Source organism: Zootoca vivipara, chromosome 16 (genome assembly GCF_963506605.1).
Source record: "Zootoca vivipara chromosome 16, rZooViv1.1, whole genome shotgun sequence".
Taxonomy (NCBI): Eukaryota; Metazoa; Chordata; class Lepidosauria; order Squamata; family Lacertidae; genus Zootoca; species Zootoca vivipara.
Genome location: NC_083291.1, coordinates 23,534,872 through 23,547,256, shown reverse-complemented (window position 1 = coordinate 23,547,256; position 12,385 = coordinate 23,534,872). Strand labels below are relative to the sequence as shown.

The following is a 12,385-nucleotide window of genomic DNA, read 5'->3' as shown; positions in this document are numbered from 1 at the left end:
AGGGTTCTGTCTTGGGCCCAGTCTTATTCAACATCTTTATCAATGACTTGGATGATAGGCTTGAGGGCATCCTGAGCAAGTTTGCAGATGACACCAAATTGGGAGGGGTGACTAATACTCCAGAGGACAGGATCACACTTCAAAATGACCTTAACAGATTAGAGAACTGGGCCAAAGCAAACAAGATGAATTTTAACAGGGAGATATGTAAAGTACTACACTTGGGCAAAAAAAATAATGAAAGGCACAAATACAGGATGGGTGACACCTGGCTTGAGAGAAGTTACATGTGAAAAGGACCTAGGAGTCTTGGTAGACCACAAACTTGACATGAGTCAACAGTGTGATGCAGCAGCTAAAAAAGCCCATGCAATTCTGGGCTGCATCAATAGGAGTACAGCGTCTGGATCAAGGGTAGTAATAGTACCACTGTATTCTGCTCTGGTCAGGCCTCACCTGGAGTACTGTGTCCAGTTCTGGGCACCACAGCTCAAGAAGGATACTGAGAAGCTGGAACGTGTCCAGAGGAGGGCAACCAAAATTGTCAAAGGCCTGGAAACGATGCCTTATGAGGAATGGCTTAGGGAGCTGGGCATGTTTAGCCTGGAGAAGGGAAGGTTAAGGGGTGATATGAAAGCCATGTTCAAATATATAAAAGGATGTCATATGGAAGAGGGTGAAAGGTTGTTTTCTGCTGCTCCAGAGAAGCGGACATAGAGCAATGGATTCAAGCTACAAGAAAGAAGATGCCACCTAAACATTAGGAAGAACTTCCTGACAGTAAGAGCTGTTCGACAGTGGAATTTGCTGCCAAGGAGTGTGGTGGAGTCTCCTTCTTTGGAGGTCTTTAAGCAGAGGCTTGGCAGGCATATGTCAAGAATGCTTTGATGGAGTTTCTTGCTTGGCAGGGGGTTGGACTGGATGGCCCTTGTGGTCTCTTCCAACTCTATGATTCTATGATTCTATGGGCGAAGGCCTCAGTCAAGTTAGTGTTAAAGCAGATATGGAATCCAAACTTTAAAGTACATTCTTTCCAGGAAAGATGTTTATACATATTTTACAACTAAGGTCAAAACTACAACCAATGTGTGAGACAAGGAGCATGTTCCTTCATGGAAAATAGTTGCTTATTCCCCTTCTAAGAACTAAGGAAACGGTAAGACATCAAGTTTGCCTAACAGAGCTGTGGGATGCTGACTTTAGAAAACTTTCCCCATTTGTATAGGTTGGGAAAATGCAGATGGAATTGTTCCTGAGAAGACCTTCCAAGGAGACCAACAGAGCAGAGATTTTATACTTGCAGAGGAAAGGAGATCTTTCTCCAAATCTTCTCCAGTGTATACTTAAAAAAGCTCTTTCCAATTTCTGGCCATTAAAAGATTTTCTACAGCAGATACAAACTTGCTCAAATACGTTTAATAGAAACAACAGATATGACAAAAGTGTTAACTCCGCAGTTATGAAGAAATCACAGTATACAGCTTATCACAATCAAAAGAAACTGGGCAGCGAATCTCCAATCTTGCCGTGTCTTCAGAGCATCTCATTACAATTGAGACCCTACCAGAAAACATTTTCCAAAAGTATAGCACAATAGCAAGTGAAACACATTTCATTTCTCAGCGGATGCAACATTTGCCCATCTTGACCTTCTGCCTGTCACTGAGCCCAATGTCCTTGCAATGATTTGGGTGCCAGCAAGCCTTGTTAGGAGGCATCGTTCTTCTCTTTCTCTCTTGGTATCCTTCCCATGACGTAGAATTCTGGGTTTGGATGCATATCTGTGAAGTGAGCTATGCGGTTCGACATGGCAAAAAAGGCTGCAATTGTGCCTATGTCCCAGGCATCTTCTCGGTCAAACCCGTTCGCCTCCAGCTTCTGAAAGTGCTCTTCGGTGATATTATCTGCTTGGCAGACGGCGAGTGCAAATTCAACCATGGCCCTCTCCCGATCACTCAGCTCGGCCATTTGCCAGTTCACAGTGACCTGCACAAAATCAGAGCCACGGGAGGTTATTGGCAGTTATGGTCAACCGCTAGAACAGTTATGGGGACCAAATTTACTGGCAGCATTAGGTCAAAGAGAACGAGGGCTGAAAAGGATTAGGGAGCAACCGTGAACATGAACCACAATGCATTGCTGCCAGATCCTGAACAGGGTGATGCAAAAGAGTAAAGGGTTCCTCTATCTTTGCTCCTTGTACAAGAGAGGCAATTTTGCAGAGTGCAACTTCTTATTTATTTATTTATTATTATTTATTGGACATATACTGCTCTTCATCGTAAGATCTCAGGCGGTTCACAATATAAAAATGCAAGGTAAAAGCACAAACAAATAGTTAGAACAAAGAGAACAAAACAATACCCCCATTGCACAAGCACATTTTAAAGACTGTGGAATATTAAGGCCTGGTTGAAGAGGAACGTTTTTGCCTGGCACCTAACAATATTGAATGAAGGCACCAGGCGAGCCTCCCTGGGGAGAGCATCCCACAAACAGGGAGCCACTGCAGAAAAGGCCCGTTCTCAGAGGATGAACACAGAATTCGGGTTTGTAGCATAACACCATTTTATTTGTTTTAAGTTAAAAAAAGGTAAAGGGGCCCCTGACCATCAGGTCCAGTCGTGTCCATAATTTTATATACCACTTGATTGGAAGAGAACCTCTAAGTCAGGCATGCCCAAACTCGGCCCTCCAGATGTTTTGGGACTACAACTCCCATCACCCCAGCTAACAGGACCAGTGGTCAGGGATGATGGGAATTGTAGTCCCAAAACATCTGGAGGGCCGAGTTTGGGTATGCCTGCTCTAAGTGGTTTACAAAAATAGAAAGCAAAACATTAGAATTATCAATAAGAACCAGGTATTTATAAACATTCAAAAATGAATAAAAGTCCAAGAATGGCAGCAAGATTAGCATCCGCCGAAAAGCCCTCTTCTATAGAATTCTAAGCCTTTGGAAAACAGCTTTTTTTAGCTGCTTCATAGGACCTTTCAATGACCTGATTGAGTGGCAAAGTACTCAGCATCTAGTACTACAATCCAAACTGATCAAAGTCCACGGTTTCCTATCATGCAGAATGCAAGGAATCATAACTGCATAATTTTTGTTATGCCTTCTTCAGTAACCTCTCAAGGTCACCTATCATAAATATCAACCTGAAGGCACTTTTGGACTGCTTTGCCATCATATTACCAGTTTGATGCACAGGAAAGAATAAAACTGCTTTGCAGATTTCACAAGGGCAATTCAACATATTGAGAAAACTAGCATTTGAATCCAGATTAATAACAACATCCCCCTTCATACAATTCCCTTCTCTGTTTGGCAATTCTTTCGCCAAGTATCTGTGCAGAACTAGCCAACGAGTGGCAAGGAAACAAGTACAGGAGAGAAATCCTAAGCAAGGAAGTGAAACAGAAGAAGATGAGACAAGCAAGACAGACACGGATACCAACCTGATCTGCTAGCGCTGGTTTTTTGGAGTATATCCGATGTAGAGCACCATGTGCAATTACGCAGTATGGACACTTGTTAACAATACTCGTGGCCACAATAATGAGCTCTTTGTCAGCCTTGCTTAGGCTTCCTATAGAAGAACAGACATGCAGAAGGTGGGTCATATTTCGAGAGCGGCAGTGGAAATGAGTCACTTGACCAACATGCACAAATACCACCATATAGAGATAAAATAGATTGGACTCCCAAATAATAAGGACTGACTGGAAGATGTCCAAATGCTATCAGCTAGAAGCAGCAGCAGGTCTATTGAAAAAAGCTCTGGGCAGCTCAGTCGGAACAGCACGAGACTCCTAATATCAAGGTCATGGGTTACAAAATAGGTAAAGGTAAAGGGACCCCTGACCATTAGGTCCAGTCGTGACCGACTCTGGGGTTGCGCGCTCATCTCGCATTATTGGCCGAGGGAGCCGGCGTATAGCTTCCAGGTCATGTGGCCAGCATGACTAAGCCGCTTCTGGCAAACCAGAGCAGCACATGGAAACGCCGTTTACCTTCCCGCTGTAGCGGTTCCTATTTATCTACTTGCATTTTGACGTGCTTTCGAACTGCTAGGTTGGCAGGAGCTGGGACCGAGCAACGGGAGCTCACCCTGTTACAGGGATTCAAACCGCCGACCTTCTGATCAGCAAGCCCTAGGCTCAGTGGTTTAACCACAGCGCCACCTGGGTCCCTTGGGTTACAAAATACATCATAAAAATAAAAACAAGAACCCAATAATCCCTCCTGCCCCCAACACATTTAAAAGGGCATTGGATGTCAATCAGCCCATTGCCTGGTTAAAGAGGAACGTTTTCACCTGGTGCCTAAAGGTGTATAATGGAGTAGCCAGCCGAACCTCCCAGAGGAGAGCATTCCACAAACAGGGAGCCAATGCAGAAAAGGCCCGGTCTCATTTTGCAACCCTCCAGCTCTCTCATGGAGGAGTCACATGAAGAAGAGCCTCAGAGGATGATCTCAGGGTCTGGGTAGATTCATTAGGAGAGAGGCGGCCCCTGAGGTACGTAATACAGTGCTGAGCTAGGGGTTCTGGAATGCCATTATTTGTTTGTTGGTTGATTAGAGGCCTTAAAGAACCTTGGAGCTGGTGGAAATTAACTTACGCATGGGTAACCCTAGTGGAATTCAACGGCGGTCACATTAAGATAGACTAAGTATGGCAGGCTTCCTCAAACTCGGCCCTCCAGATGTTTTTGGCCTACAACTCCCATGATCCCTAGCTAGCAGGACCAGTGGTCAGGGATGATGGGAATTGTAGTTTCAAAACATCTGGAGGGTTGAGATTGAGGAAGCCAGGAGTATGGTTTCTGTTCTTACCTGTCTCCTTGTTCATGATGGTATTGTAATAAGCAAAGAATGCTCTAAATTCTGCCGGTCGGTGAGACATAACCTTAAACACGTTGGGCAAAAACCCACTCTGTTGGAGAATTAAGAAAATACACCAGTCAATCACCTTAAAATAGTTGTTAAGAGAAGATGCCGGTACAGTTCTTTTTATGATTATGATACTACCCTTTATCAGAAAATCCCATAAAACTTTTCGTTTATTCTACCACTGCTACTATTTCTAGTGTGGGTCCAACTGCGACCACATGGAGATCTCTGAATGCCAGGTTGGCGACTGACATCTCCTTCTGGCTGGCCCCTCCAACTTTCTTAAGAAACTAAGCAGAAGAGCATGCTTATTGCATTTCTCTCCCAACTTTTTCTCCAAGGAGTACATGGTTCACCCTCCTCCCCGGTTAATCCCTACAACGACCCTGTGAGGTCGGTTAAGAGGCTGTGACTGGCCCAAGGTCACCCAGTCAGCTGCATGACTGAGAGGGGATTTGAACCCTGATCTCCCAGGTCCTAGTCTGACACTCTAACCACTACACCACACTGCCTTTCTAGAGTACTTCTGGTATGGGCAAGCTACTTAAATTCAGTAGGTATGTAAATAAATATGAGGAAAGCAAAATGGCACTTATAGACAAGGATCTGAAATGTTTTCCTCGAAGCTTGAATTTGTTTAATCCTGGATTGTTTTATTAGATGTTTTAATGTGTTGTAAACGGCTTTGAGGTTTTTTCTTTAAAAGGTAAAGTGGTATAGAAAAGAAAAAATAGTAATAGTAGTAGTAGAAATAAATAAATAAAAATACTTTATACCCCACCCATCAGGCTGGCTTTCCCCAGCCACTCTAATAATAAAGTGCATTGCAAAAAAAAAAGGGGGGGGGAGGCGCCTACACATTCTATTGTGGTGACCATAACCTAGGTTTAAGGTCCCATTTGGCAATTAGTTGATATATTTGAGTTTCTAACACTGTTTCTAGTCAAAGATAAATCACACAGCTCAGTAACTTCTGATATGAAGGCCATATCACCTAGTGTGCCAAATCCAGACAATCTGGTTTTTGGTTCTCCCTCCCTCCAAAATCCAACAATTCATTAACATCTGGCTTCTTCCCCAGCAGATTTTCCTCTTACCTTTACTTCCACTTCCTCCATAAGCTCTACGATATCATACGGCAAATCCTTTTTGTTGGGTACTGGATAGCGCCCGGACAGTTTGCTAGCACTCCCTTCCTCTGTGCTGTACACGTGGTTCTGAGGTGCAGAGTGTTCAAGAGTTTTCGGGGAAGACGTCAAACTGCGAGGCAGAAGCTAGAAACACAGAAATAGAGGGAAATATCTTCTGTTTGACAAAGCGCGGCATCCTGATGTTGGCTTCGTCGGTGTAGAAAACAAACCCAAATTGTGCACCCACTAGCATGGGGATGGGGGAACCTGCGACCCTCCAGATGTTTCTGGATCCCATCCCATCATCAACCATCCCTGGTGGTGATAGGAGCTGGAATCTAACAACATCTGGAGAGCTGCTGGTTCCCCATCTACCAGCTCCATGCAGTTCTAGAATAGCTCGATCTCTCTGCTGTTTGGCACCACTGCAGGGCCAGGGACCAAAAAAGGCTAGGATCCAATGCAGTGGGTTTTTTTTAAAGGAAATCCAACAAGGTAAAGGTAAAGGACCCCTGGATGGTTAAGTCCAGTCAAAGGTGACTATGGGGTTGTGGCGTTCATCTTGCTTTGGGGCTGAGGGAGCTGGCATTTGTCCACAGACAGCTTTCCAAGTCATGTGGCCAATGCCATTTACCTTCCCGCCGGAGCGGTACCTATTTATCTACTTGCACTTCTGGGCTTTCAAACTGTTAGGCTGGCAGGAGCTGGAACAGAGCAATGGGAGCTCATTCCGTCACGGGGATTCGAACTGCTGACCTTCCGATTGGCAAGCCCAAGAGGCTCGGTGGTTTAGATCAGTGTTTCTCAACCTTTTTTGGGCCACGGCACACTTGTTCCGTGAAAAAAATCACGAGGCACACCACCATTTAAAAAGTTAAAAAATTTAACTCTGTGCCGCCTTATATTATAATTATGACTGTAAGAAACACTTGCCAAATATTGCTTTCCGGCGGGTTAGTGTTGTGTATTGGCGGCCGCCAGGCTCGTTTGCACTGAGCTTTGGGAAAGAGGAGAAATATTGCTTTCCGGCGGGTCAGTGCTGATTATTGGCGGCCACCAGGCACATGACAATGCAAATCGCCCTTCTCATCGCCGCGGCACACCAGCCAGCGTCTCGCGGCACACTAGTGTGCCACGGAACAGCGGTTGAGAAACGCTGGTTTAGATCACAGCACCACCCGTGTCCCTCCAACGCTTGAAGAGGAGAGCTTCAAGCAGTGCTGAAACTGAGTGACTTTTAAAAAGCAAATACTGTAACTGTTTGCCAGATGGCAGAGGACAAAGCCGCCGGCCGCATGCAGAGCCACTTGTATGGTTCTATGGCTTCCGGCACAGATATATAAATCTGAGTGTCTTCAGTTTTCCAGGGCTCATATGCCTCAGTGTTTGGGGGTCAAATATCCTGGGTTTTTGTGTTAACTTTCCATCATCTCCTAAGCACTCTCTCCCATTACGCTTCTTCCAGCCTTCCGGACTCATGCTCTTCTCATTATTGTGGAGGGCAGGGATAGCCAATAGCTCAGTTGGTTAGAGCATGGTGCTGATAACACCAAGGTTGCAGGTTCGATCCCTGTATGGGACAGCTGCATATTTCTGCATTGCCATAGCTGCCAACTCTCTCCCCCCTTTTTTGCGGGAAACTCCCTTATTCCAAGCCACAGCTGTCAACTCTCCCTTTTTTTGCTGGAAATTCCCTTATTCCAGCGCCGTTTCCCGCTGCTATCCTGGATTGTTAGATATACCGTAGACTGTCCCTGGGACAGGTGAGGCTGCTGATCCCTTATTTTCAAATCCGAAAGTTGACAGCTATGTGCATTGCAGGGTGCTGGACTAGCATACCCTCCAACATTCCTCCGATGAAAATAGGGACATCCCATTCCATGATGATAATTTTACTATTTTATACCCCACACATCTGACTGGGTTGCCCCAACCACTCTGGGCCACTTCCAGCATATACAAAAACATAATTAAACATTTAAAAAACTTCCCTATGCAGGATTGCCTTCAGACGGCTTGTGGGCCAGATAACTCCACACCAGTCAACATTTCTCCAATGAAAATAGGGACATCCTAAGAAAAAGTGGGACATTCCGGGATCAAATCAGAAACCAGGACAGCTTCTCTTCATCAGGGACATCCCTGGAAAATAGGGACACTTGGAGGGTTTACAGCAGGCACCCCCAAACTTCGGCCCTCCAGATGTTTTGGACTACAATTCCCATTATCCCTGACCACTTGTCCTGTTAGCTAGGGATCATGGGAGTTGTAGGCCAAAACATCTGGAGGGCCGCAGTTTGGGGATGCCTGGTCTACAGCATCAATTAGAGGCAAGAAACTGAGCTTAGTCTTTCTGCTGGGGAAGGCTTAGGGGCTGATCTTTCAGAATACTGCATTACGGTAGATGGGAGCTTTAGTCTGATTGTGCAGGGCTGCTCTTAAAATTCCTACATTCTAACACATTCCAGTTCCAGGCTTATGTGAACGGAAAGTGAGGTTGGCTTATTGGTTCAAGATGGTAAGAAATATGATATGGATAGCTCAGTTGGCTAGCGCATGGTGCTGATAATGCCAAGGTTGCAGGTTCGATTCCTGTATGAGATAGCTGCATATTCCTGCATTGCAGGAGGTTGGACTAAATGATCCTTGGGGTCCCTTCCAACACTACAATTCTATGATTCAATGTGGTGCCTTCCATATTTTATGGACTGCAATTCTCATCTTCCTTGAATATTGGCCAAGCTGGCTGAGGCTGATGAGCGTTGGAACCCCCCCCCCCATGTTGACCAACCCCATCTCTTAACAGCAGAAGTAAGAAGGCTGCCAAACATTTTCCTACTTTAGAGCTCTTAAAATTAAAAGGTCCAGCGTGCACCACAAGAGAGTGAAATCAGCTAAGCTTTAAAGTCAATTTGCATAAGGCAGTAAAATTTGCTCTTGCTTTTCCAAATCATATTTCTATTCTTGTGGGCTTTTTACTTTCCTTTGGGCAAATAATGTTTTCGAGACACTGTGTTCTTATTTTTAAAAGCAAACAGACCTATTGTTCTAATCAAACATGGTTGCTGCCTTTCCGAAACACACCAAGCACTTGAGAGGCAGCATACAGTGTTGCAATAGAACAATGGGTTGACTGTTGTGACTAATAGCTTTTAAAAAGAAGAATGGTATCACCAAATTCGAAATAAAAACTCAAGTGTGAACGTGCAGAATTGGGGGAAGGATTTATTTGCTGGGCTGTAGATGGAGATGGGCAAATCCGGCCCTCCAGATATTGTTCAACTCCATCTCCGATCTGCCTCAGTCAGCATTGCAGACTGACATAATCAGATTATGGGAACTGGTCCAACAATATTTGCATGGTCCCAGGTTCCCGATTCTTGGCATAAAGCAGTGATGGGCAACCTTTTGAGCTTGGTGTGTCAAAATTTGCCAAAAACCAGAGCATAATTCGGGTAGTGTGTCACTTGGAGGAAAAAACCATAATTTCACGATATTTATAGTACAAATAACAAAAATGTATAATTGTAATATATAACTGTACAGTGGAACCTCGGTTTATGAACACCTCGGTTTATGAATTTTCGGTTTATGAACGCCGCGGACCCATCTGGAACGGATTAATTCATTTTCCATTACTTTCAATGGGAAAGTTCACTTCAGTTTATGAACGCTTCAGTTTATGAACAGACTTACGGAACCAATTGTGTTCATAAACCGAGGTACCACTGTATTTAATAAACCAAAAACTAATTATTTAACTTATTTTTTTGAAAAAAAAATATTTAAAAAATATTTTAAAAGGGGAAAAAATAAGGCAAAACCCAGAGATCTTTCCCAGTGGTACTCTGGGCTCAGGCCTTCCTTCAACGGGTCTGCCGCTGGGGAGGTGGGCTCGGGTTAGGCCTGTGCCTCCTTGTGGCCCTCTTCAGCCCACCTCTCCTCTCACTCAGCTATGCTTGTGCAGCGGCGGGGGAACAGGAAGTGAGGTTGAAGATCCGTGCAGTAGCCGAGGATGAAATGCCCTTCTCAGCATGCGGCTGCATGCCACCGAAAATGGCTATGCGTGTCAGTGCTGACACGCGTGTCATAGGTTCACCATCACTGGCATAAAGCAATGGAATGAGCTGCTCACAGTGTGAAAAAATACCAGCCATTCTTTTGCAATGGAACAAATGCTTGTGCAATTAAGAGACACACAGAGCAATAAGCCATTTCACTTAGACTAGCAAAGGCAGAACTCGTCCTTCTGTTGAAATCTCCTTGCATTGTTTTTAGTCACACAACACCCAGCTAGCGAAATTTCTTCACTAATCTCTTTCTTCCTGACCATAATAGAAAGTCCGGTTCTGAATGTCAGTGAATGTCATTCTGAATGTCAGGATGCCCCCCCCCCCGGGTTAGAGTTTCACCAATGGGTCTGCATAAATAGGCCTTTAACAAGCAGGTTGTTTGGAGAATATGTTTGTGGAAAAGTGCATATAAAATACAACCCCAACATAAAGCAATGCAAAACATTAATATATTTCAAAAAGCAGGGTTTCTGTTAATCTGTGGGGATTGCATTTATGTATTTCTAACCAAAAAACTGAGGGATGCGGGTGGTGCTGTGGTCTAAACCACAGAGCCTAGGGCTTGCTGATCGTAAGGTTCAAATCCCCGTGACGGGGTGAGCTCCTGTTGTTCGGTCCCAGCTCCTGCCAACCTAGCAGTTCGAAAGCACGTCAAAGTGCAAGTAGATAAATAGGTACTGCTCCGGCGGGAAGGTAAACAGTGTTTCCGTGCGCTGCTCTGGTTCGCCAGAAGCAGCTTAGTCATGCTGGCCACATGACCTGGAAGCTGTCTGCGGACAAACGCCGGCTCCCTCAGCCAATAGAGCGAAATGAGCGCCGCAACCCCAGAGTCGTCCATGACTGGACCTAATGGTCAGGGGTACCTTTACCTTTAACCAAAAACTGCTACAGCTCTCAGGAACTTCTAACAACAGCACCATCACCTTCTCTCTCACACACCCCTGCCTTACATGTAAACTTTTCCAAGCGTGAAAAGAGAAATTGGTTAAGTAACAGAGGGGTCACCGGGGCAGCTCTCTTTGCTGGACTGCATTCCAAAAAAATGACCCCGTGAGTTCATTTAAAAAGCTACCCTGCCAGTGTCAGTGCAAACAAAGTCTTATTGAAGGTGTGGGGCTGTGGCTACGCCAGTCCTGCAAAGTATAGAACCATAGACTTGCAAAGTTGGAAGGGACCCTGAGCATCATCTAGTCCCACCCCCTGCAATGCAAGACTACACAGCCGTCCCATAAAGGGATTGAACCTGCAACCTTGGCCTCATCAGCACCACACTCTAACCAACTGAGCTATGCAGGCTCCATAGTTCAAATGCTATACCCATTTTGCTGGGAGGAATTACGAGCAGCATGTGTAAACTCTGAAGTGCTATCCTTGCTTTAAAAAAAAAATTGTCTGGAGGAGGGGAGGGGCTTCTGTGCACCTGGTTGTAGCAACAATGAAGTTAATTAAGAGTTAGAGGGGGGGGGCAAGGGATTCAAGGAAAGAACAGTGTTTTTCAGCACTTAAAGCACATTCAAAGCACACGGTTCCCCCAAAGGGGAATCCTGGGAGCTGAGGTTTGTCAAGGAACTGTAGCATCATTTTCTCTTTAGTAGTTTTGGAGAGTTTTTGCGATACTCTCTCTAATTTGTTTAATTGTGGTTAGGAAGGACGGACCATGATGGGGTGGTTTGTGTTTCTTCTCCTGTTTTAAGAGTAACTTCTACTGGGGTGTATCTGTGATTTTAATGTTACCTATGTTCGTTGATTCAACCAAGGGGATCAGAATGCTATTTAGTCTGGACACTCTGCAGTGGCGCCAGGACTGGAATGTGTTGCTGGTGTCTCCCGGGTTAAACGTTGTTGGGTTTTTTAAAGCATTTTTATCAATTTGTTGGGCTAGATGACCCTCGGGATTCCTTCCATCTCTACCATTCTATGATCGGTCCCCTCCCCTTGCCTCCTGGATGGGCCGGACCTGCCTAGCCAGGGCGCAAACGCAACCTGAGCAGCGCGTAAAGACGCAGGAAGCTGCGCCAAGGGGAAGCGCCCCCTTCTGGAGCGCTGCCCGCTTCCCGGACGCACGTGTCCCGCGAAGACATCCCAGCCGAGCTGGGCTGCCTTTTGCGTAGGGCTCGGGGATACTCACGCCCAGGGAGCCCCGACGGCGTAGCTGCAGGAGGCTGGTGCCCAGGAGGAGCCGCCTCGCCATCATGGTGCTGCGATCCGGCCGCTGCGCGATTTGGGAAGGGCCGAAGGACGAGCAGGCGCGGCTCGGCGCCTCCTCCTTTATACCCAGCGCTCCTCCG

The 12,385-nt window shown here is 45.6% G+C and overlaps 1 protein-coding gene across 1 annotated transcript; it reads right to left on the bottom strand.

Annotated features, from left to right (window-relative positions):
* Positions 1 to 1,056: 1,056 nt before the first annotated feature.
* LOC118075420 (uncharacterized) lies at positions 1,057 to 12,385 on the bottom strand. Its single transcript, XM_035097383.2, has 5 exons — positions 12,226 to 12,385; positions 5,992 to 6,168; positions 4,838 to 4,937; positions 3,460 to 3,590; positions 1,057 to 1,986 (listed from the first exon to the last, which is right to left on the bottom strand). Exons 1-5 carry the CDS (start codon positions 12,289 to 12,291, stop codon positions 1,708 to 1,710), a joined length of 753 nt encoding a protein of 250 aa, XP_034953274.1. The 5' UTR covers positions 12,292 to 12,385; the 3' UTR covers positions 1,057 to 1,707.